The sequence below is a fragment of the Cannabis sativa genome, chromosome 1 (assembly GCF_029168945.1).
Source record: "Cannabis sativa cultivar Pink pepper isolate KNU-18-1 chromosome 1, ASM2916894v1, whole genome shotgun sequence".
Lineage (NCBI taxonomy): Eukaryota > Viridiplantae > Streptophyta > Magnoliopsida > Rosales > Cannabaceae > Cannabis > Cannabis sativa.
The window spans coordinates 32,585,351-32,605,719 of record NC_083601.1 but is presented as its reverse complement, the minus strand read 5'-3'; the positions used below and the strand labels follow the sequence as shown (position 1 = coordinate 32,605,719).

General features: G+C 30.5%; 3 protein-coding genes and 1 long non-coding RNA gene across 6 annotated transcripts; 1 reads left to right on the top strand and 3 right to left on the bottom strand.

Annotated features, from left to right (window-relative positions):
- The first annotated feature begins 3,520 nt into the window (after positions 1–3,520).
- On the top strand, positions 3,521–4,380 carry LOC133033476 (uncharacterized). Its single transcript, XM_061108231.1, has 2 exons — positions 3,521–4,026; positions 4,124–4,380. The coding sequence occupies exons 1-2, from the start codon at positions 3,859–3,861 to the stop codon at positions 4,325–4,327; spliced, it is 372 nt and encodes a 123-aa protein (XP_060964214.1). The 5' UTR covers positions 3,521–3,858; the 3' UTR covers positions 4,328–4,380.
- A 718-nt stretch (positions 4,381–5,098) lies between these two features.
- Positions 5,099–7,142, bottom strand: LOC133033475 (uncharacterized). Of its 2 annotated transcripts, XM_061108230.1 has the most exons (7): positions 6,840–7,142; positions 6,669–6,753; positions 6,499–6,594; positions 6,310–6,405; positions 6,014–6,157; positions 5,760–5,936; positions 5,099–5,604 (listed from the first exon to the last, which is right to left on the bottom strand). In XM_061108230.1, the coding sequence occupies exons 2-7, from the start codon at positions 6,705–6,707 to the stop codon at positions 5,338–5,340; spliced, it is 819 nt and encodes a 272-aa protein (XP_060964213.1). In that variant the 5' UTR covers positions 6,708–6,753; positions 6,840–7,142; the 3' UTR covers positions 5,099–5,337. The 2 variants fall into 2 exon arrangements, with proteins under 2 accessions (XP_060964213.1, XP_060964212.1); XM_061108229.1 differs by having other exon boundaries at positions 6,669–7,142.
- A 157-nt stretch (positions 7,143–7,299) lies between these two features.
- Positions 7,300–8,576, bottom strand: LOC133033471 (uncharacterized). The gene is made up of 2 exons (XM_061108217.1): positions 7,825–8,576; positions 7,300–7,712 (listed from the first exon to the last, which is right to left on the bottom strand). The coding sequence occupies exons 1-2, from the start codon at positions 8,389–8,391 to the stop codon at positions 7,545–7,547; spliced, it is 735 nt and encodes a 244-aa protein (XP_060964200.1). The 5' UTR covers positions 8,392–8,576; the 3' UTR covers positions 7,300–7,544.
- Positions 8,577–8,590: 14 nt separating this feature from the next.
- Positions 8,591–11,038, bottom strand: LOC133033470 (uncharacterized). Of its 2 annotated transcripts, none has more exons than XR_009685616.1 (3): positions 10,737–11,038; positions 10,099–10,153; positions 8,591–8,999 (listed from the first exon to the last, which is right to left on the bottom strand). It is a non-coding gene; the product is annotated as an uncharacterized LOC133033470 (long non-coding RNA). The 2 variants fall into 2 exon arrangements; XR_009685617.1 differs by having other exon boundaries at positions 10,751–11,038.
- Between the last annotated feature and the right edge of the window lie 9,331 nt (positions 11,039–20,369).

The window sequence follows — 20,369 nt, the reverse complement described above, 5'->3', positions numbered from 1 at the left end:
TAAATAGACATAAAGAGTTGAGTTATTACCAAAATTTGTTATGAGATGATTTATTGAATTGCTGAAATTCCCTTGATGCACCTACAACACACGGTTGCAGTGCATACCAATCCTTCTGTTTGCACATCTTCACTTTGGTGCAACAACAATACATAATTTATTTTTTTAATATATTATACACACGTCTACATATAGGGAGTGAGTTCTCTAGGGTAGAAAACAATACGAAATTGTGAAGGAGTAAGGAGAGGTAGAGGGGTATATATAGTACTTGTGGATGTGATTGTTGAGTGTAGTCTTGACAAAAATTTAAAAATAATAATTAATAATATAACCCTAGGTACGGCTACAAATAACCTAAAGCTATTTATTTGACTTTTTCAATCCCTTGAAAAACGTAGTATCAACAAACCCAACCCCCTACTAACTTTTCCTTGGAAGACGTAATTGGAACCAATATGCATGCTCGGTGACAACATTGAATTGAGTTCAACTTGTGCTAAACAAAAATTATGTATTTAAATAAGGTAAATGTTGCTCCCATTGTTATCACATGTAGCAACAAATATCCTAATATTATGTCCAATTAAACATGTGTGGCCAAATGAATAAGAAATTAAATTAGGATGTTTACTAATAATGAAAACTCAATATTTATTTAAATACGATTTTAATATTTCATTAAAATATTATTCGTTGGAGTAAATATTGCAATATTTTTTGTAAGATTACATTAACGTAGCAATCGTTGGAATCAAGATTACAATCAGTGGCGGAACCAGCCCTTAGTCTTAGGAGGGGCCTAAGTATGTTGATTTTTTTTAGCATAAGGATAAAGATTTTTTGTTCTTTTTTAGGACAAATATGAAGAATTTAGTACATTGAGAGCATAGGGTAAATTTATAGTATACCCCTTAAGGGGTTGTATTTGTTTTAGCATTCAGGACAACTTTTAGTCAACTATTTTTCCATAATTGCGTACATTACAATTATTGAAAATTTTTAGAAAATTTCGAATAGTATATAGTGTAAAAAATAAGGTTTAAATATTTAGTTGAATATACGACTGTTTTTTCTTATACGTGTGGTAAATAACTATTTGAGCTTTATTTTCGGTACTGTAAACTATTAAAAATTTTTTGAAAATTTTATATATGGTCCTAAATAAGTACATCGTATGCGATTATGAAAAAAAAAATTGACCAAAAATTTTTGGGTGATTCTACAATGCACCCCCTTAAAAGGGGTGCAGTAATGCACCCTTACCTATTTCGACATTGAGAAAAAATTTGAAGTGTAATTTTTTTTCATATTCATATTCGTTTACGTTATAGTTAATTAAGATATTCTATAAAATTGTGAGAAATTCGGAATAATTTACAATATAGAAAGTAGTGTTCAAACAATCTATTTCACACGCTTATAAAATAAAATAGTCACGTGTGCAACACACTTTTTGAATCCTATTTTTCGGTGTGTTAAATTTTTTCAAATTTCTTAAAATTTTATAGGATATCTTAAATAGAAATAACGTACACGACCATAAGAAAAAATTTGACTAGAAAATTATTTAGATTCTAAAACAAATATGGTGCATCAATACATTCATTTAAAAAGGAGTGGTGTATTGTAAAATTTTCCAAAACTTTTTTAGATGCCGAAATAGATAGCACGTCTACCAGAACGATATTGATACAATTCTAAACAAAATTGTTTTAGTATAAAAGCATAAATAATCATTGGCCCATTTATGAGCTTTTGAGTTTTGAAATAGTCAATTTTCTATCAAGAAATATATATTTAAAAAAAAGCAATTAATATAGAGAGCCTATGAATATATGTATATACATTTAAAAATCAAAATGTGAGGAGGGGCCATGGCCCCAGCAACATAGTTCCGCCATTGATTACAATAATTTTTTGAATACTATATAAATATAGATATTTAATAACAAAACTGTATAATGTTATGAATACAATAGTAGTTTAAGACAAGAAGTGACTCTAGTAATAAAATCAGGAGAATAGTGAATCCGGTACGCTTCATGATGAACTGAGTACACACTCAGCCCAAACAACCTAAATTCATAGTGCGACTTCTGCCATACTGCATCGGTGTCACTATGTACAACCCTAGGTCGAACTTGATTTGGTGAGTTCGTTAGAAGAGGAGTGACTCCGGTACCCAACAGCAAACTTCACTACATACTGTGTCACCGCGCATGTAAACACCGCGAGTGACAACGTCAGTACTACGAATGGTTGACTGTCGCGTCGTACAACCCTAGCTCGAACTGGATTCAGTGAGTTTTTTAGGAGGATAGTGACTCCGGTACACCAAAGCTAACTTGACTACATACTGTGTGTTACCTTAACCAAAAAACACCGCCTGTAGCAGTGTGCGTGCTGTGAAAGGTTGACTGCCGCTCATTAGAACCCTAGCCCGAGAGGACGTTCAGTGAGTTCCTCGTGAGGATAGTGACTCCGGTACACGAATGGTGACACGAGCGGTTGACTGCCGCTCATTAGAACCCTAGCCCAAGAGGACGTTCAGTGAGTTCCTCCTGAGGATAGTGACTCTGCTACACCAATGCTAACCTGAGTACTTACTGTGAGTCGCATTAACCAGAAAACACCCCAGTCACAGTGTGAGTGCTACGAACGGTTGACTGCCGCTCATTAGAACCGTAGCCCGAGAGGACGTTCAGTGAGTTCCTCCTGAGGATAGTGACTCCGGTACACGAATGGTGACACGAGTACTTACTGTGAGTCACATTAACCAGAAAACACCCCAGTAACAGTGTGAGTGCTACGAAAGGTTGACTGCCGCTCATTAGAACCCTAGCCCGAGAGGATGTTCAGTGAGTTCCTCCTGAGGATAGTGACTCTGCTACACCAATGCTAACCTGAGTACTTACTGTGTGTTACCATAACGAACCCCCCGTGAAGAATTGTAAATTTGTAAAAAATATTCCAACATGTAATTTTCGGCTTCATGACAGAGATACTGATAGTAACAGGATGTTCACTGTAGACAACACTATTTTTTTTTTTATATATAATAATTATATAATATTAAAAAAAACTAAATAATTATAAAGAAATATTAATCAAGACTTTTATAAATGTATTTGTTTGTATTTTTATATTTTTAAGTGTGGTAATAATATATTCGGGTGTTTGCAGTGTCGGTAGTGTAGTTTTTAACCCTTTTTTTTTTAACCAATCCATACATGCGGTTTTTCCAATTTCTCAAACCGCAGTCGCACCGCGAAACTAAAAATCGCAGAACTCGCACTGCGGAAAATGGTGCGATGCGGTACTGTTTTTTCGATTTGGACTATTACCAATAATTAAACTATCACAAATACAACAAAACTTGAGCAACATTTGTGAAAAATTAAATTTCAATCAACGTAAATTAAAATATTTAATGTTTACTAATATTGGCATCCCTACTAATATTATTTAATGGTTTTAACAAATATTTAGTAATGTAATATGGGACGTACACTGTTCACTTGATGGACCTTGTCAATTCACACAACACTAAAATATTATTTTAAAAGAAAGGACTGCTTGAGACATGACATGATACGCTTCCCAACGAAACAATCAGCCATGCCCTATTATGTTGTACGAATTAGGTTTTGAAATTGGGGTTTATTTTGGCACCAAGATTGATAATGTTAGAAAATTTTTTAAAAAAATTCATTTTCCCACCACTAACTCATTTGGAACAGCCTATATATAAACAGGTGCCCCCTTTCCTTGTGAGTGACACACATTATCTCCACCATAGTTAGAAAAAAAAAAAAAAAATTGTACACCTCACTCAGAAATTATAGTACATCGCACATGGTGGCTGGTGGTGGAGAAGACTCATGCGGGTTCGATGGGGGTGGTCCGCCTTGGAGAAATTCACTTCAGGGACACCCCCATTGCTACTGTGGTGATCTAGCTTATGTTTGGACTTCTAGTAGTAGAGCAAATCCTGGTCGTCGATTCTTCGGATGTCCACACTATGTAAGAGTTTTGTCTTTTTAGATTCAAAAGTACTTCTCATTTATGTTTTCTGTACTTAGGCAGCCATGATAAACTAATAGGGTTATTTTCAACTCAGGAGAACGATGAAAGTCGAGGATGTGATTACTTTTGTTGGATCGATAAATCACATGGTAAGAGAAGTACAGATGCTACACCTGGATTGCGAAACCAAATCAAGATTTTCGAAGAAGATAAGAAACGCAATGAGAATGTTATTAGAAAATTAATTTTTATCATTTTTATTTGCCTTCTCATCATTGTCCAACTTATATTGCGTTGAAGATATGGGTTGTCCCAAAATGCAAATGTTTTGTATGTCTTATGTTCTCAAAACTTGTTTAACTTAATTGTGTAGAACTTAATAGAAGCGTGTGGATGATGACGAAAATTTCATTTGGTATGAAGTACCCACTACGTTCTCAAAATTTTATGTTTTCTACATTTCTAATTTCTGTAGCAAATTTCGTCAATGGGTTCAATGTGAAGTTGCAAAATTATATATTATTCACATCTTCGTATTTGTTATGTGAAGTAGCGCAATGAGAATGTTCTATATTCCATATTTTTCCTCATTACTATGTTATGAAAAACCAAATTTAAGGGGGCTATTGTTTATTTACATTTGGTTAGAGTAATGGTACATTTGGTTAGAGTAATGGGAGTTGATATGGTATGGTTTCAATCTTTTTTTTTTTAAATGTTCTCAAAACTCAGTTTAAAGTTGAATGACTACAAAGATTTGGTAACTAACATCAAACAATTAACAAGTGACCTTTGTCGTTATTTGTAATGTTATAGTACATGTGTTTTGAAAATACGGTTTAAGGAAAATTCGGTTTAAAGTTTAATGACTACAAAGATTTGGTAAGATTAGGCAAGTAACATGATTTCCTTCAAATAATTAAGAAGAAGTCACCTCTTCACCAAAAAAACAAATAAAGAAAATTAAGAAGTCACCTTTGTTTTCTGGTTAAATAATTTCTGTGAAGTACAGTCAACTACTTTGAAGTATGGGTACATTGTAAGAGTTGTTATGGTGTGAGTACAAAGATTTGCTAAGTATGGTTTAATATATTGTCAAAACTAAAATAAACACAAGTCTGTGAACATAATAACCAGTTCCAAACGTGAACTAATAAAAACAGATGTCTAAATCCAAATGCTCCGAAATCCAAACTAAACAACACACAAATAACACAACCTATGCTCCCAAATCCAAACTACACAACACACTAATAACACGACCTATTAATAACACAACCTATTAATAACACAAGTGTTTTTCACACACTATTCACCATATGAAATCTTAGTCTTGGTAGACTGAAGCCTAGGGGAGGCTCTTGACGGGGGAAACATGTTTGCATTGCGAGACTTCGCTGTACTGAACCGAGGATCGCGTGGAGACTTAGACGGACTACGCAAAGGGGCCGAGGATGATGCAAATGAGCTGCCTTGTGCAGCCCTACGATCTTCAACCACTTTGGTACGAATTTCATTTTGTTCATCAGTTATGATCCTCGCAGCGATTTCCAAACGTGCCTCAACCGGGTGAAACTGTGCCACAATACAGAAACAAAAACAAAAACTTAGAAAATGTAATTAACTCTAATCAACTTCACAGTAAAACACCGAATAAAATTTAAATTACACAACGTTAATCTCAATCAAACTTGCGTAGTACATTCTGAAATATTTAAAAAGTGGTATACCTCATCAACTACTTCTTCCTCATTGGCCACAGCGTCCATGTACTTCATGACGTATACTCCGCAATCTCGGTCATTGTCTTGTTGAGGAAGCCCGCGATCTTTCCTGTCAATTCTGAAATCCACGAAAGTCACATTCTTCGACCTATTCTCCTCAAACAAAAGGTCCAACGTCGACAACTGCAAAGGTATACAATTAGTTAGATTCAATGAAGAATGAGTTATTCACATCAAACAATGAAACTTTGCAAGTTTACCATTTCTTTCGTAGCCTCCACACGATACTTCTCATTCATTGCGGTGTGTAGGGAGTCCATAAATGAGACAACCTTCGACTTCATATTTACTTCGGCACCAAACCAATGTGGTGCACCTTCTAGAGTCAACACCGGCACAAACATCTACAATTGAATAGAGGAACAATAAAGTCAAAAATAAATTGAAATTACAGACCATATAGATATTCGACACTACAATGACCAATATGCATCGCTAACATATCTCAGTTTTCAAAATTACAATTAAGAACGACCATGTGTATATGATGAAGTACCTTGACGCATTTTTCGAAGTTGTCTTCGTAAAACAGTTTTGACCACTCCCGGTCTTTCGCAATCCTCTTCACATTAAACGAACCGAGAGTTTTTTGCTGCAAAAGCATTGTTCATCTTCTCAAGTAACAGAAATTACAACCAAACTGAATTACAAAATTTAAAATAAGGCATACAAACAAAGCAATTACCGAGATGCGAGTGGGCATGTACCAAACACGAGGTTGGTCAGGTAATCGACTATCACGTTCGTACTTGTTCATTAGTATAGAAAAACAGTCAATGATCTGCAACAAAATGAAATATGATTTACACATGTACAATAAAATGATACATATTTACTTAATACTTTGACACTTACGGATCCCTCAACTTCTCGCAACGGTCGCAACGATGCCATGCACCTCCTATCCACTTCAAACTTTCGAAATTTCGCAAGCACATATCTGATTCAATTGTAATCAATGTAACTGTTATTAAAAATTTCTACAAGTATATCATAATGAGAAATACGAAAATAACATTTACTTACCCCGGATCTAACGTGTTGCTAAAAATAAACTTGTAAAACCCATATTAGTTACGGGGGATCGCTTCCTTCGTCTTGAATGGCCCGACAACAGTTCTGCCCGACTCAATGAATTGCTCGTACGCCTTATCGTTGAAGTCATCCTCAATTAAAGGCACATTCTCCGACTGTGACTTCTTTGATTTGACGAGGGCTTTGCCTTTATTCCAGAAAGATGCCACTTCGAGTATATCAAAGTCCTCATCGTCGAAGGTCTTATGTGCAGCACCTTCATCTTCAACAGATTTTGTAACAGATAGTGAAGGCGTACTTACGTAATCCACCACATTTTCGCTTCGGATAGACCAACAACATTAGTCTTCGAACGGACGGGGACTTCAACGGGGACTCCTCCACGGCACAGCCGCACTCCGCCTTCTTCCCCGTTTCCGCGACGGCATCCTCCTCCAACTCCCTGGTCAATACCACCTACACCTTCTCCTTTGTCCATAAATTTCAAAGAAAATGATCTCAACTGAGACTTTAACTCATTCGAGATGTACTCCTTCAACTCGTTGATAGAGCTGACAAAGTGGTCACTGCTCTTTCTTCCTTCCGAGTCGGAGTAGTAGTTGGGCAGTATTACGGGATTCGAAGTGAGCGTTATCTGTTAAACATAACAAATTTAATTTTTCAAACCCAAAATAATTAATATCAACTGAAATCACTTTACCACATTGTAACCAAAATTCGATGTACCTTGTCGCTGTTGGGACCCTCATTGTCTTTCACAAATTTGTAAGCGGACTTACATTGTTTACTACCCCAAAAATCAACGGGGAGCACTGTTCGGTCGACATATCCAAAGTTCCACTCCACGTGAGTCAAGTACACCAACTGTCACAAACAAACAATGTATTGGTAATACATTCGACTAATAAATGACAATATTATATTATAAACTGAATAAACACATTTACATAATTGAAAGATAACAAAATCAATGTACCTGGAGGAATAAGGTGCAGCCAGATACATTCTTCGTCGCCTTATTTCGGAATCTGAAAATTGAGTTCATCAGATACCTGAACCCCGCAGTCGCCCAGTTCTTGTGGCGAATGTCCCTGGTAACCCTAAGGGAGTGCAAGTACCCCGAAGTGATATCGACCCCCGTTTTCGGCGCAAGGACTGTCCCTATGACCACCAAAGAAAATTTAATGAGAAATAGGCTGTCTGCCTCAACGCACTCCAACAAAGATTTCTCCAACATTGTCAAGGACACGGTGTACTCGACAACGTTCAATATCTCCTCCAGATATCGAGTGTCACTATCACCCTCGGTGACTACAGGATCCCCTCCGTCGTCCACCCCCATAACATCTCCGAACATCGCGGCAGATAAGTGAATTTTCCTCCCATACAAATCCAGTATGCTAGTGGTTGGGTCAACATGTTTGATTAACCAACTCACTAGTCGGGTGTCAACGTATGGTGCATCCTCTCTGATGAATGATCCAAATCCAGCATTTTGGATCACATCTTTCTGCTCCAGGTTCAGGTTCTTGCAAATCCTCATTAAACGGTTGAAGGAGCATCGACCGTACACAGATGCTTCTTCACTATCAGGAGCACCCTCTTCCTCATCCACCTCCACTTTCTTCCCCTTGGCATCAGCTGCCTTTGGTTTCCTCCCCCTTGTTTGCACAGCCTTCTTAGCGGGATTAGGGTTAGGGTCATAGCTTCTCCACTCAGACTTCTCCTCGTCGGTCCTTTATATTGCACTTTTAATTTGTCGGTAGCCTGTAATATGAGGCAAACTTACATCAACTACAGAGTACATGGAAAGAATCGTAAAGTACGTCAAACAACCCTAGGTCAATTACAGACAATTGATATAAAAAAATTAAGTAACAGTCGACATCAAACCTCTTTCTCAGTTAATCCCTTCTCAGCTGCTCGAAGGGCTTTGTAGTTCGCATTGCTACATATGGACATAATTTCAATCAAATATATAATAAAATAAATGTTAACCATCAATCACACGAGTAAACAACTATCCATCATTCAAAACTTACAAGAAATTTCTCCAACCAACCGCATTATCGTTCGGCTCGGGGGTGACATCCTTCTTTACGGGTTCATTTCCCCCTTTCCTTTTGCGTTTCCCAGCCATGTATGATGAACCTAACCAAATTAAAGATAAACAAATTTAAACAATAAGGACTACATATTTCAACAAATACACTATATAAAAAAAAAAAAAAATTGACCAAAACACAATGAAAACCGTGCATTGTAATCACCCAAAATCACATCAAATCAACTTAACCATTCGGCATTGGAAAAATTCAGATTTCAAACACACATTTCATGCTTCTTGCATGTTACACATTAAAGTACATTAAAATGATGTGAAACTCTTTTCAACTAAATGATTTCCAATACTCAAAAATTATACGACAACACTTCCACAACCAAAACAATGAACAAAACAACACTTAACTACTAACTCTCATAACCAAAAAGTGGTACAAACGAGTTGCTACAATTCGTGAGAACCAACAACATAAAGCACACACATGAATAGACAAAATTCCCCCAAACTTAACCAATCTAGGTACCTTGTACCTCTTAATTCATGATGAACAGAGTACAAAGCCATTTGGAAAACATTTAATATCAGAATTAACAAAACAATGCTTCACTACTAACTGTCATAACCATTTCAATAACTTTTCCAATAATTGATATACACAAAAAAACAAAACTGCCATAGTTTTTATCAATAGTGTATCTCATTAACTCATGAATCTTCTGTCTAAACCATCCAATTTTTCAAAATAAATTCATAACAATAGGAAAATACAAACTACAACTTCTAATTAAAGTACAAAAATCACTCACTACCCAACACATGACAGCCATCACCATTTCATTGTTTTCCTTTCTTTCAATTTTTTTTTTGGTCAATATAGGGCAGACGAGGGCAAAACATTAGGGTAAAAAAAATACACACGAGAATGACCAAACACGTGAATCCAAAACACTTTCACAATAAAATTGATTTCCGAAAACAATTATTTTTCAGCAACACTGTACATACCAATGTTTACATTGTTTTTCTTTCTTTCATTACATTCTTTCATTAAAATTGTTTCACTGCAAGGGTATAAATTAATCCAACACACTTTCACAATAAATCAACAAACAAAAAGGGTAAACACATGAATCGAATCAAAACTACTTCCTAGTACTGTGTAAAATTGGGGAACATAAAATGTACCTTCAATTTTCTGCAACCCGTGAATCAAAACTTCTTGAATAAGCAGATTTAAGGCCTGTAAAACGGATTAAAACTACTCAATAAACCAAAAATGGAACAGAAAAAAAAATACGCAATGCAAATACACGGATTGAACACCACATCACAATTTTGACAAATACTTTACTATCCAACTTAACCCAAACTGAGAAACAAATTAAGTTTTCTTTTTCCATGAATGACAAATGCATTACTATCCAATTTACCCCAAAATGAGGAACAAATTTATGAGTGGTGATGAATGTTGCTAAGCAACACCTTAATTAATTAATAATAAAGTTGTTCTATCTGCATAACTTTGAAATTTCCACTTTTTTGACTATATATTTTACAACAAAAATTCCATTTTAATAAAAAAAAATAACAATAATATGTAAAATATAACGAAGGAGAACACATACAACGTTTTACTGTAACAACAACTTTTTTTTTTTCTGAAAACAGATTAACACCAACAAATTTCTATATAATTTTTTAGTACTTTATTGATTGAAAAATAAAAAATCACGAGGAATGGCAGTCAGGACCTCCTTCCTAACTAGTATCTAACATTATCCAAAGTAAATAACAAACAATATGCAAAAGAATGAGAAAATTACTTGTACAAACCCACCTCGTTCGGAGAAGGAGCCGGAGACAAACAAAACCAAGTGCACCAACTCTGAAAGTACTACAGTTTCCTCTCCCAAAGAAAATGTGAAGAACAAAAAAAAATGGGAAGAAGAAGAAGAAAAATCGAAGAACAAGAAGAAAATGAGAAGAAGAAGAAGAAAATTTGAAGAAGAAAAAGAAAATAACAACTGCCCTAAAATAAACCTAACTCTTTATACCCACGAAGAAGAAGAAGGAAAGACTAATGTATTTTCAAAAATTGGTAACTGTCACGTACATCAAACGTCAATCGGTGTCAGTTTTTTTTAAAAATTAATTAATTTAAAATACAAAAAACCAACCGGTTACCATTTTTCCCCCCTAACTACCCCTACTTTAACCCCAGCCCTTAGATCAACCCCCAATTCAATCCAACGGCTACAGTACAATCAGGGATTGTATTCCCTATTTTGGCATAACGGGACCAAATCATGTCCCATAAATTATATGTTATTTTTGTTCAAAATTTTTTATATTATTTGGTATATAATGGTATAGATTTCATTTTAATCATAAATATTTTGTTTGAACGAATCATAAATAATTTTTAAGTAAAGACTTGTACAAAAATATGTGTAATTTAAATATACTACCATGATTATTCTTAAGTACAAATGTGACACATCAATATTAAGTTCGAATACACTCCTATTCATTTTCTTTTTTTCTTTTTCTCGCAGAGTGCATTTCTATCTATTCCTGATTTAAAAAATTTATTAGAGAATTTTTTCCCTTACATTTAGGATAGGTATGAAAGATTTTTTTTTTCTCTCAAATATATAGGATAGGTATGAAAAGATTTATTTTATTTTATTTTTAGGATCAATATTATTGCTGATTAATTTATTTATTAATTTTCATTTATGTTTCCCAGGCTTTTTTATTGTTTTTAAGGGTTTTTTCATTTTTGAAAATCAAAATAGGTTGGTGGATGTTCAAATAATAATAATAATAAATATATATCGTTTTTCTTATGTTTTTTATGTTTTTTTTTTTAAATATTTAGTATTATAAAGTGATTAAAATTTATTTTAATATGACTCTTTATAATTAGTTAATAATTTTTTGTATTTTTTATTAAGGTAAGTTAAGTGAGAATCGATATTAAATTAATAACAGTACTTGCCACGAAATGCTGGTCCAAGAATTTTGTTTAAAAAAAAATAGAAAGGAAAATAAACGTAAAAGTTAGATATAATAAAAATTAATTTTAAAAAGAATATATAATATCAAAGAAATATACTAGAAAGAGAATAGTGATATAAGAATATTTATAAAATTAACGTTAAAAAAAAACACTAAATTATAAATAAAAAAACTTAAATATTAAAATTTTAGGTGGGTATAAACCACCCCAGTCCTATGCTTGGTTGCCACTACTTGCCACCTTCTCACAAGTGAGTTCAACTATTGAGGCACTCAAAAACAAAAAATCTATCCATGTGCATTTGGTAAGATTTTTATTAAAACAATAAATATATCATTTTATATTTTGATATTAATTTAGAAAAAATAAAAATATGTTCGATGACTATATTTTTTTATTTTAAAAATGAGAAAGAAAAATCTATTACGTAATTATATTTTTTTAATTTAAGTGAAGAGAGAGAAAATAAATAGAAATTCAATGTCTAAGCCAGAAGTCGAGATTTGAGGTTTGAGTCTAGAGTCGGGGTCGAAATTGGGATCTAATTGTAAGTGCGAGTGTAAATCTAAGTCTAAGCCAAGTTTAGTTTACTAAACACTCCCTAAATCAAAGAAAAATTGATAAATGGTAATACAAAATAAGACTAGAGAAATTGGCAGCTAATATACTAGGTGAATGTACGTGTCGAGCCACGTATTGCTAATTTCATTTAAGATTTTAGTCTTTTTAAGATTTTAAATATATTTTATTTTTAAAGATTACAATTTTTTTTTTTTTGAAAAAATTAAATATTTATATTTGAAATATCTTTATATATTTGAAATATCTTTATATTTGAAAAAATTAAAGATAGAAATGGTATTTCTGCTAAACCATGACACTTGAATCATCGGGGCGAATTAACACCAACCAATAAGAAAGAAAAAAAACAGAGAACGGTTTCAAGGTGGAGTATTGTGATTAATATATGAGTTTGCACGATCAGATTTAGAACAATTACAAATAATGAGAAAGTAGATACAGAATTAAATCTAATCAAATTTAAATTTAAATGGTATATGATTTAGATATTTTTAATTAATCTATTTAATATTTAATAATTATTTAGTCAAAAAAAATATCTACAAACATCATAGTGAAAAAAATAATAACAATAAAAAAAATAGTTATCCTTATATGATAGAATAATAGAAAAATTAAATTTTATCATCAATTAAAATTAATAATTATACCTGTATAATTAATATGTTAAAAAAAGAGTAATGACCTATATTATAGATAGATATATAGATTATGGAGTGCAAACACTTGGACTAATTTGATGACTCTCTATTGCTAAAAATTTATTCACATTAGAATAGAAAAGAAATTAATAAAGTAATTAAAAAGAATAACATCACATTATGCATCGGAATCAAACAAATTAAGATTTTTTTAAAAAATAAATAAAAAAATTATTAATATTCTGCCTATATAGGTTTGTTAGAGAGATATGTGGCTAAGATGATTTTTTTAATTTAAAAATAGATTATTAATATTTAAAAGATTGTTTGTTAACGGGAGATCAAACCTAATCGTTAAATTTAACAGAATATTCTTTTATTTTTAAGTATATTCTGTTAAAATGCCGTTAGATAGACACTTTTAATATATAAAGATATTTTTTTTTAATGTTTGGCAGGAGATCCTTATGTCAATATTTTGTTACACTGTTAGACCATCTCAAATGTAAAGTTTGAATATTGTGCTAAAATTAGTACAAAAAAATTAACAAATGCCATGGTTTAAATTTAATGATAATATTGTAATAAATTTTTTGTATTAAAATTTATCATTAATGATAAAACTTTAATTAAAAATCTGTATTTATTATGTACTAAATTTGACATAGTATTATATCTTATGTTATATTAGTATAACTTTTAGTAAGCGTCAAATTTATCACAAGATTTAACACACTATTAGAGAGCTAATTTTTTGAAAGTACAAAAATATAGCACTACACCATTATTTTAGCACTCCATTGGACATACTTTAGTCTCATACCATTAACTAGTGGTAGACGCAAAATTTAAATTGAAAGGGACATACTTTTTTTTGTAAGTGAGGGGATGTACCTTTTTTTACATAACATGTTAGAAATTGATACAAACTTATATTTTTATAATATTAAATATAGTTTCAAGTAAAAAAATTAACACTACAAAGATTGTTCAATAATTAAAGTATTAAATGCAATTTTATTAGTAGAGGTTGAATAAAAAAATTTAACTATAGGTGTAAAATAACTATATTATTATTATATCTTATGTTAATTAAGGTATTACCAAAACTTATATTATTATTTGTTTATATAATTTTTATTTACTTCTATATGAGTTCACCTCTACTATTAACTCAATGTAAACCGCATAGCTAGCACACACGTGTTAATTTTTTATTAGTACACAACATAAAATTTACAAATCAATTGAAATCTAATTTTGTAATATAATAAAAATAGCTAGGTACAATTTAAATAATAAAACGTAAAATAAATTCCTTTTTCCAAAAAAAAAAAAACAAACATAAAATAAATTAATTAAAAATGATACTAACCCTATTATTTTATCTTTTCCCCTCATCTAATACATTTCATTAAATTTATTTTCTGATAAATTAGTTTTCAAATTTTATTTGTTAACAAAATTAAGTCTCTGTTATTAAATAATTATAGTTTTGTTTACTTTTATTTATTTGGTTGTTTAGTTTACATCCTTTAATTTTATTTTATTTTTTCGTGTTAATTTTAAATTTTCCTGTTTTTTCTTTTAATAATCTTCTAAGAAAATATATAGAAATGAGTAATTATGTTTGTTTAATGTATAATTTTTCGTCGCTAATTATTCAAAAAATAATACTTATATTAAAATAACACTCTCTACTTATAGATGAAACAAACATTCTAGTAGAATAATAAAATATAATTTAATATTTTAAAATATAATCAAACAAAAATAAATAAAATTTACCGTTAAGAAATAAAATTAATTTTTCTATTTCATTTCATTTTCTACAACTTAACAAAATCTAAGGCTATATTTAAAAATTAAACTTTAGTGAGGAAAATATATGAAAAAAAAATCAATTTTCATATGAAAAATTTTATTGAATCAAATATTTCTATACAATTTGTCTTTCCATGCTAAATATAAGAATTCATTATTTTTTATTTTCTATTTTTTTTTTCTACTTTTTTAACATAAAGTAAGAGACTCAAATTTATGAAAAAAAAAATCTGTAGAATTATCAAGCATATATGAATTATTTTAGTCAAGTGCTTATGGATAAAAAAAATCTCTTGTTTAATATGTAAGTATTTGGTCTCTAACGGATCTCCATTATAGAGTTTGAATCATCATTTAATTTTCAAATTCCAGTTCCACCAACCTTCTTGTTTTGACAAAAACTTAAGTTGTGTGTTTTATATGAAATTAATTAAAGGGTTAAAATGTGGGAGTTACTTGGAAAATTACTTAATGTTCAAAAAAAAAATGCTACACAGTGAGCAAGAAGTGTAGTCGTACGTTCAGCTTAGCCACCAGCAACTTTTTCCAGCTTTGGTTAGTAACTGCAAAATGGCCTCAAAGGCTCAAATCTCCCATTCACTCACTTGATCATACAAAAAAAAAAAAAGTTATCATTATCATACAACATATGCAACTACTATAAATCATTACAGCTCATAATCAAATTAATAATCCAATAATTACATATTGACTAGAAACCTTAAGAAAAGGTATTGATCAATTTATGTCACTTTCATTATTTATGACATCTTCATTTAATAAAATAATATACCAATTGAGAATGCCAAGGTTATCCTAGAAGTAAACCAAGAAAACACCACAGCGAAACATGACGTGACTGCATGGATCACTGTTTTCCCCAATTTGGATTATTCCCACTTCATTAAAACCATATTTATTGAATATGGCAAGTGCTTGTAAGGAACAAATATAGGCATAGATTCATTTTTTTATAAAAAAAAATAATAAATTACATATTTAAATTATATAATTGCGCATATTAATTGGTGGACTTTTTCTTTATGAGAAATCTATCAAACAAATTGTTGAGGTCAAAAAATTGCATCCTAAAATATATATAACCGATTCAACAAATATTTGAATCCTATTCCCAGATTTCTCGCTTAGTCCTAATGAATTGTTCATTGGGATTGAAAGTCCTAATATACAGTGAGATAAATTATTTATAAAATTTATAATTATATAATTATTTATATGATCAAAAGTCAAAACCTTATATAATTTGCTTAGAGGAGGATATAGATTTCCCATAAAAAATATATCCTGTGGATGAACTTTCATAGACCTATTTATATATCACTATACATATTTTTAACATAACATTGCAATTTAAATTTAAATTACATATTTAAACAAAAAATTCTATTATCTTTTTTTTATTCAATCCATCCAAACAAAAATATGTTTCTATTAAATAATAAAATGGAATAAGTGTTTATGTTTTTTAAAGAATTACTATATTGTGACGCCATTACTTATTGCAATTAATTACAAAAAAATAAATATATTTTTATTATTATTTTTTAAAAAGAAAAAGTGTATTATCCTTTTAGAAAAACGATGGAAAGTAATTATAAAACAAAGATTTCCAATTTTTATTGTTTGCCATACTCTTTTACACATAACGGTAGGTTCTGTACATTTTCTATTTTATCGAAAACATCAAAAAGTATGGACTCTTAACACAACCGAAAGTGTTATTCATTTAAAATTAAAGTACATAATTAAATTAAAAATTAAAATATAATTAAATATATATTGTACGTAATATTAACTTAATAATAATAAATATTTAAATATATTGTAGAGTATATTAATTGTAATAGCAAATAACATGTTAATTTTAAATTAGTTTAAACCAACATATATATACTATCAAGTTAAACTTTCAAAAGAAAAATAAAAACTAGTATGTATAGCTCAATTTGTAACTGTCCTCTTGAACCTCCATTTAAATAAGTCATGAACTCTTGATCACAAAAAGTCATCTCAGAACCTACGAAAAAGACGTCTATAACCTATATTTGTACAAACATTTGGAAAAATAATATAATTAACAACTTGTTTGTAATCTTATTTTTATAACGAAAAATGTTGAAAAGGTGTTATTGGTATCTAGTACAACTGATGTTTAGTACATTCTTTAGTGTCATACTGCAATAGTATAATTAAGTATCGAGTCCTATATAATTTAAGAAAATAACTTTTAGTGTCGAATGCCGCTCAACAATCATAAATCGTCGTCTATAGAAGTGTTAGGCACCACTAATTCACTAGTACCCAATATCAATACTCTTTTTTAACACAACTAATTCCTTATTTCCTAGTAATTTTTTCTTTACATATGTATATATAATTAAATAAAATATATATCACCAAATAAGGAGAAAGTTTGTAAGAGGGTCTTATATATCAAATATTTTGCAACTTTTCAAGTTCAATAATATTCATTATTCAATGATGCTATATAAATTATCCATACAAAAAAAAAAATGATGCTATATATTTTTTTTAATTAATTTTTCAAAATCTTATAAAACAAAAGATATTACAGCAGATTTATATATAATTTCATCGTATACCTCAATCCAAGTTGGGACGCATGCATGTTACACGAACGAAACTACAATAAAAAGCTTCTAGGAGTGATGTAATTAATGCATGAATCACGTATATAATGTGTATATATATATAATATAAAGCTCTTGCATTTTGTATATTTCTTCTTTTCAATTAGTACGTAACGCCATAAATAATGTCAGAGCCGTAGATTGCTTATAGATAAAGAATAAATTATAATAAATATAATACATATTGCATACATACATGGCAGAAGAGAGAATAATATTACAAATTAATAAGCAAACAAATCTCATTGATTTGGAAAGCATTTGAAAAGAGGGAAAAAAAATAAAAGAGAAAAGAAAAGATTTTCTTAAAAAATGAAAAATAGAAGAATTCGTCATGGCAATCTTCTCGTGAGACAAAAGAGGAGAAAGTCCCATACGTTTGTGAATTTCCCTTTTTTTTCTTTTCGAAATCATACATTGAATTATTTTCTTTAGAAATACTAATAAATATAATTGTATGGTTTTCCTAATAAATAAATAATATTAATTATACACCCTAAAAAATGTAAAGATATATAAAAATAAATAAATAGTTCTTATCTTAATATTCAAGTTGGGAGCCAATGAGCGCAGCATTTGTCAGAGACTGGCCTCATTCCCACCGCCACCTTCATGCGACGTGTTTGGCTAAATTTAGAAAGTCTTCTTTTTTTAAGCAAAAGTCTCGTTTAAAAGAAAAATTGCAAATCAATTGTTTTTTAATTAGAGAAAATTGTTGAATAACTCCCCAAAAGCCAAAATTTAGTGAAGCTCACTATTTTCGTAAATCTCTTAATCCACTTTTCATACATACCTATTTATTAATTACAAATGTCATGTGTTAACAAATTATTGCTTAATTTTTTTTTAAGGCTAATTAGGATTTTTGTCCCCTTGAACTTTGACATGTAATAAATCATGTCCCTGAACTTTTAAGGTCGTTAAAAATGTTCCTGAACTATAGAGATTGTTGGATTTAAGGACTTTTTTCCAATTTTAGTAAAAAAGTCTAACATAGATAAAAATTTAGGGGCATAATTTAATACATATTCGATAGGCATGATTTGTTAGATATCAAAGTCTTGAGAGCATGATTTAGTACATAAACAATCACTGAAATAGTAAAATTGAATGAAATTAGACAAAATTCCTTAAATTCAAGAATCTCAATAGTTCATGTGGTATTTTTAACGACCTTAAAAGTTCAAGGACAATCTTTGGTACATGTCAAAGTTTATGAACAAAAATCCTAATTAGCTTTTTTTTTTAATTTAAAAATAAAAAACTATTAAAAAATGAAGAAAAAAAATTAATAATTCCTTTTCATTTTTAACCAAAACTCCAAACCCACTCGATCGCCTCTCTCCCTTACCAACGGACCTGTCTCTCGCTCCATCTCACGTTGCTCTAGTCTGAGACGACTCCGGCGTCCAATAGCGTTTAGATCTCGACCGGCGCTACCCTCCTTGACACCAGAGGCCAGCCACTCTGTCGTGGCGTGGAGTCATCGAAGCCAGCCATCATCGCCGACGCTGTGGACCGCAACGGCAGCCATCCCCAGTGACGTTTTCACCTTTCTTGAAGGTTGAAAGCGTGCAGGTAATGGGTCAACGAGCTTCGAGATTGTGTCCGCATAGGGAGCCAACATCGATTATTATCGAAACGGATCAAGGTCATCATGACACCGTTTTGCAACCGCCAATTTCGAAGATTTTAATAGTCGATTTGGCACTTGTAATGCTCCACGAAAAGGACATTCGTTCAGTGTTTTCACTGGTGTTAGTTGTGATTTTAAGAGTTGATTTTATACAAATTAAAGTTTAGAGGTTCGTTGTACTGTGTATATAAATTATACTGTTATTATTTATTTTTGTTGTAATATATATACTGTGTGGAAATTATTCATTTCTGGTTCAATTAATTAATTTTGAAGAAAAATAGATTTGAGAATCTTGGAAATTTGATTTGGTTGAAGCATGATCGGATCCAGGGTGGGTGGGAATCGTAAACTGTTTTAGATGGTGGTGGTGTGTGCTGAGTTTTTGGTAGGGGTGGTGGGCAGTGAGCATGAACAAGTAGAAAGAATAAATGAAAAATGAAAAAGATAAAAATAATTTAATTAATTAATCTTTAAATAGATTGATAAAGTGGCAGGGTGAAGAAGACAAAAAAGAAAAGAAAAAATAATAATAATATTTATAATTTCAAAATAATTTATTTATCTTTTTTATATTTAAATTATTTTTAATTAAAATTATAATTTAGAGAAATAAAAAATTAACATGTTGCATTTTATTAGTATCTAACAGATTAGTTAGAAAAAATTACTAATTGACTTACGAAAATAAGTTTATTTTATTGTGTAATATTTTAATAATTTATTTTTAAAAAAATTATAAAAAAACAAAATTGTATCTTATGAATCACGGAATTAGTAATATTACAAAAAAAAAATATTATTTTAAGTAATATTGATTATCTTATTGTTTAAGATACTTTTATGTTATTTTTACTTATAGTAATAATAAGTTCATTACCTTCAAAATTTAGTTGTGAATTTAATGATAATGTACAATAAAATATAAGTACTTATTAATAAAACTAGTAAAAAATTATGTGCACTAAATTTTATAGGGAAATTTGATATTATATGCTTAAAATTAATTTATCCACTAAAAATATGCTAGCATATTTTGCATCATGCAAAATATACTCACACTATTTTTCTATCAAATT

Excerpts from the sequence above, each read along its gene's own strand:
- LOC133033476 (XM_061108231.1), top strand. The coding sequence starts at position 3,859 with ATGGTGGCTGGTGGTGGAGAAGACTCATGCGGGTTCGATGGGGGTGGT. Across the intron at positions 4,027-4,123 it reads TCTTCGGATGTCCACACTAT|GAGAACGATGAAAGTCGAGG; the intron begins GTAAGAGTTTTG and ends TTTTCAACTCAG.
- LOC133033475 (XM_061108229.1), bottom strand. The coding sequence starts at position 6,707 with ATGGCATCGTTGCGACCGTTGCGAGAAGTTGAGGGATCC. Across the intron at positions 6,595-6,668 it reads TGCGAGAAGTTGAGGGATCC|ATCATTGACTGTTTTTCTAT; the intron begins GTAAGTGTCAAA and ends ATTTTGTTGCAG. Across the intron at positions 5,937-6,013 it reads TGGAGGCTACGAAAGAAATG|TTGTCGACGTTGGACCTTTT; the intron begins GTAAACTTGCAA and ends ATACCTTTGCAG.
- LOC133033471 (XM_061108217.1), bottom strand. The coding sequence starts at position 8,391 with ATGAGGATTTGCAAGAACCTGAACCTGGAGCAGAAAGATGTGATCCAA. Across the intron at positions 7,713-7,824 it reads GCTGCACCTTATTCCTCCAG|TTGGTGTACTTGACTCACGT; the intron begins GTACATTGATTT and ends TGTTTGTGACAG.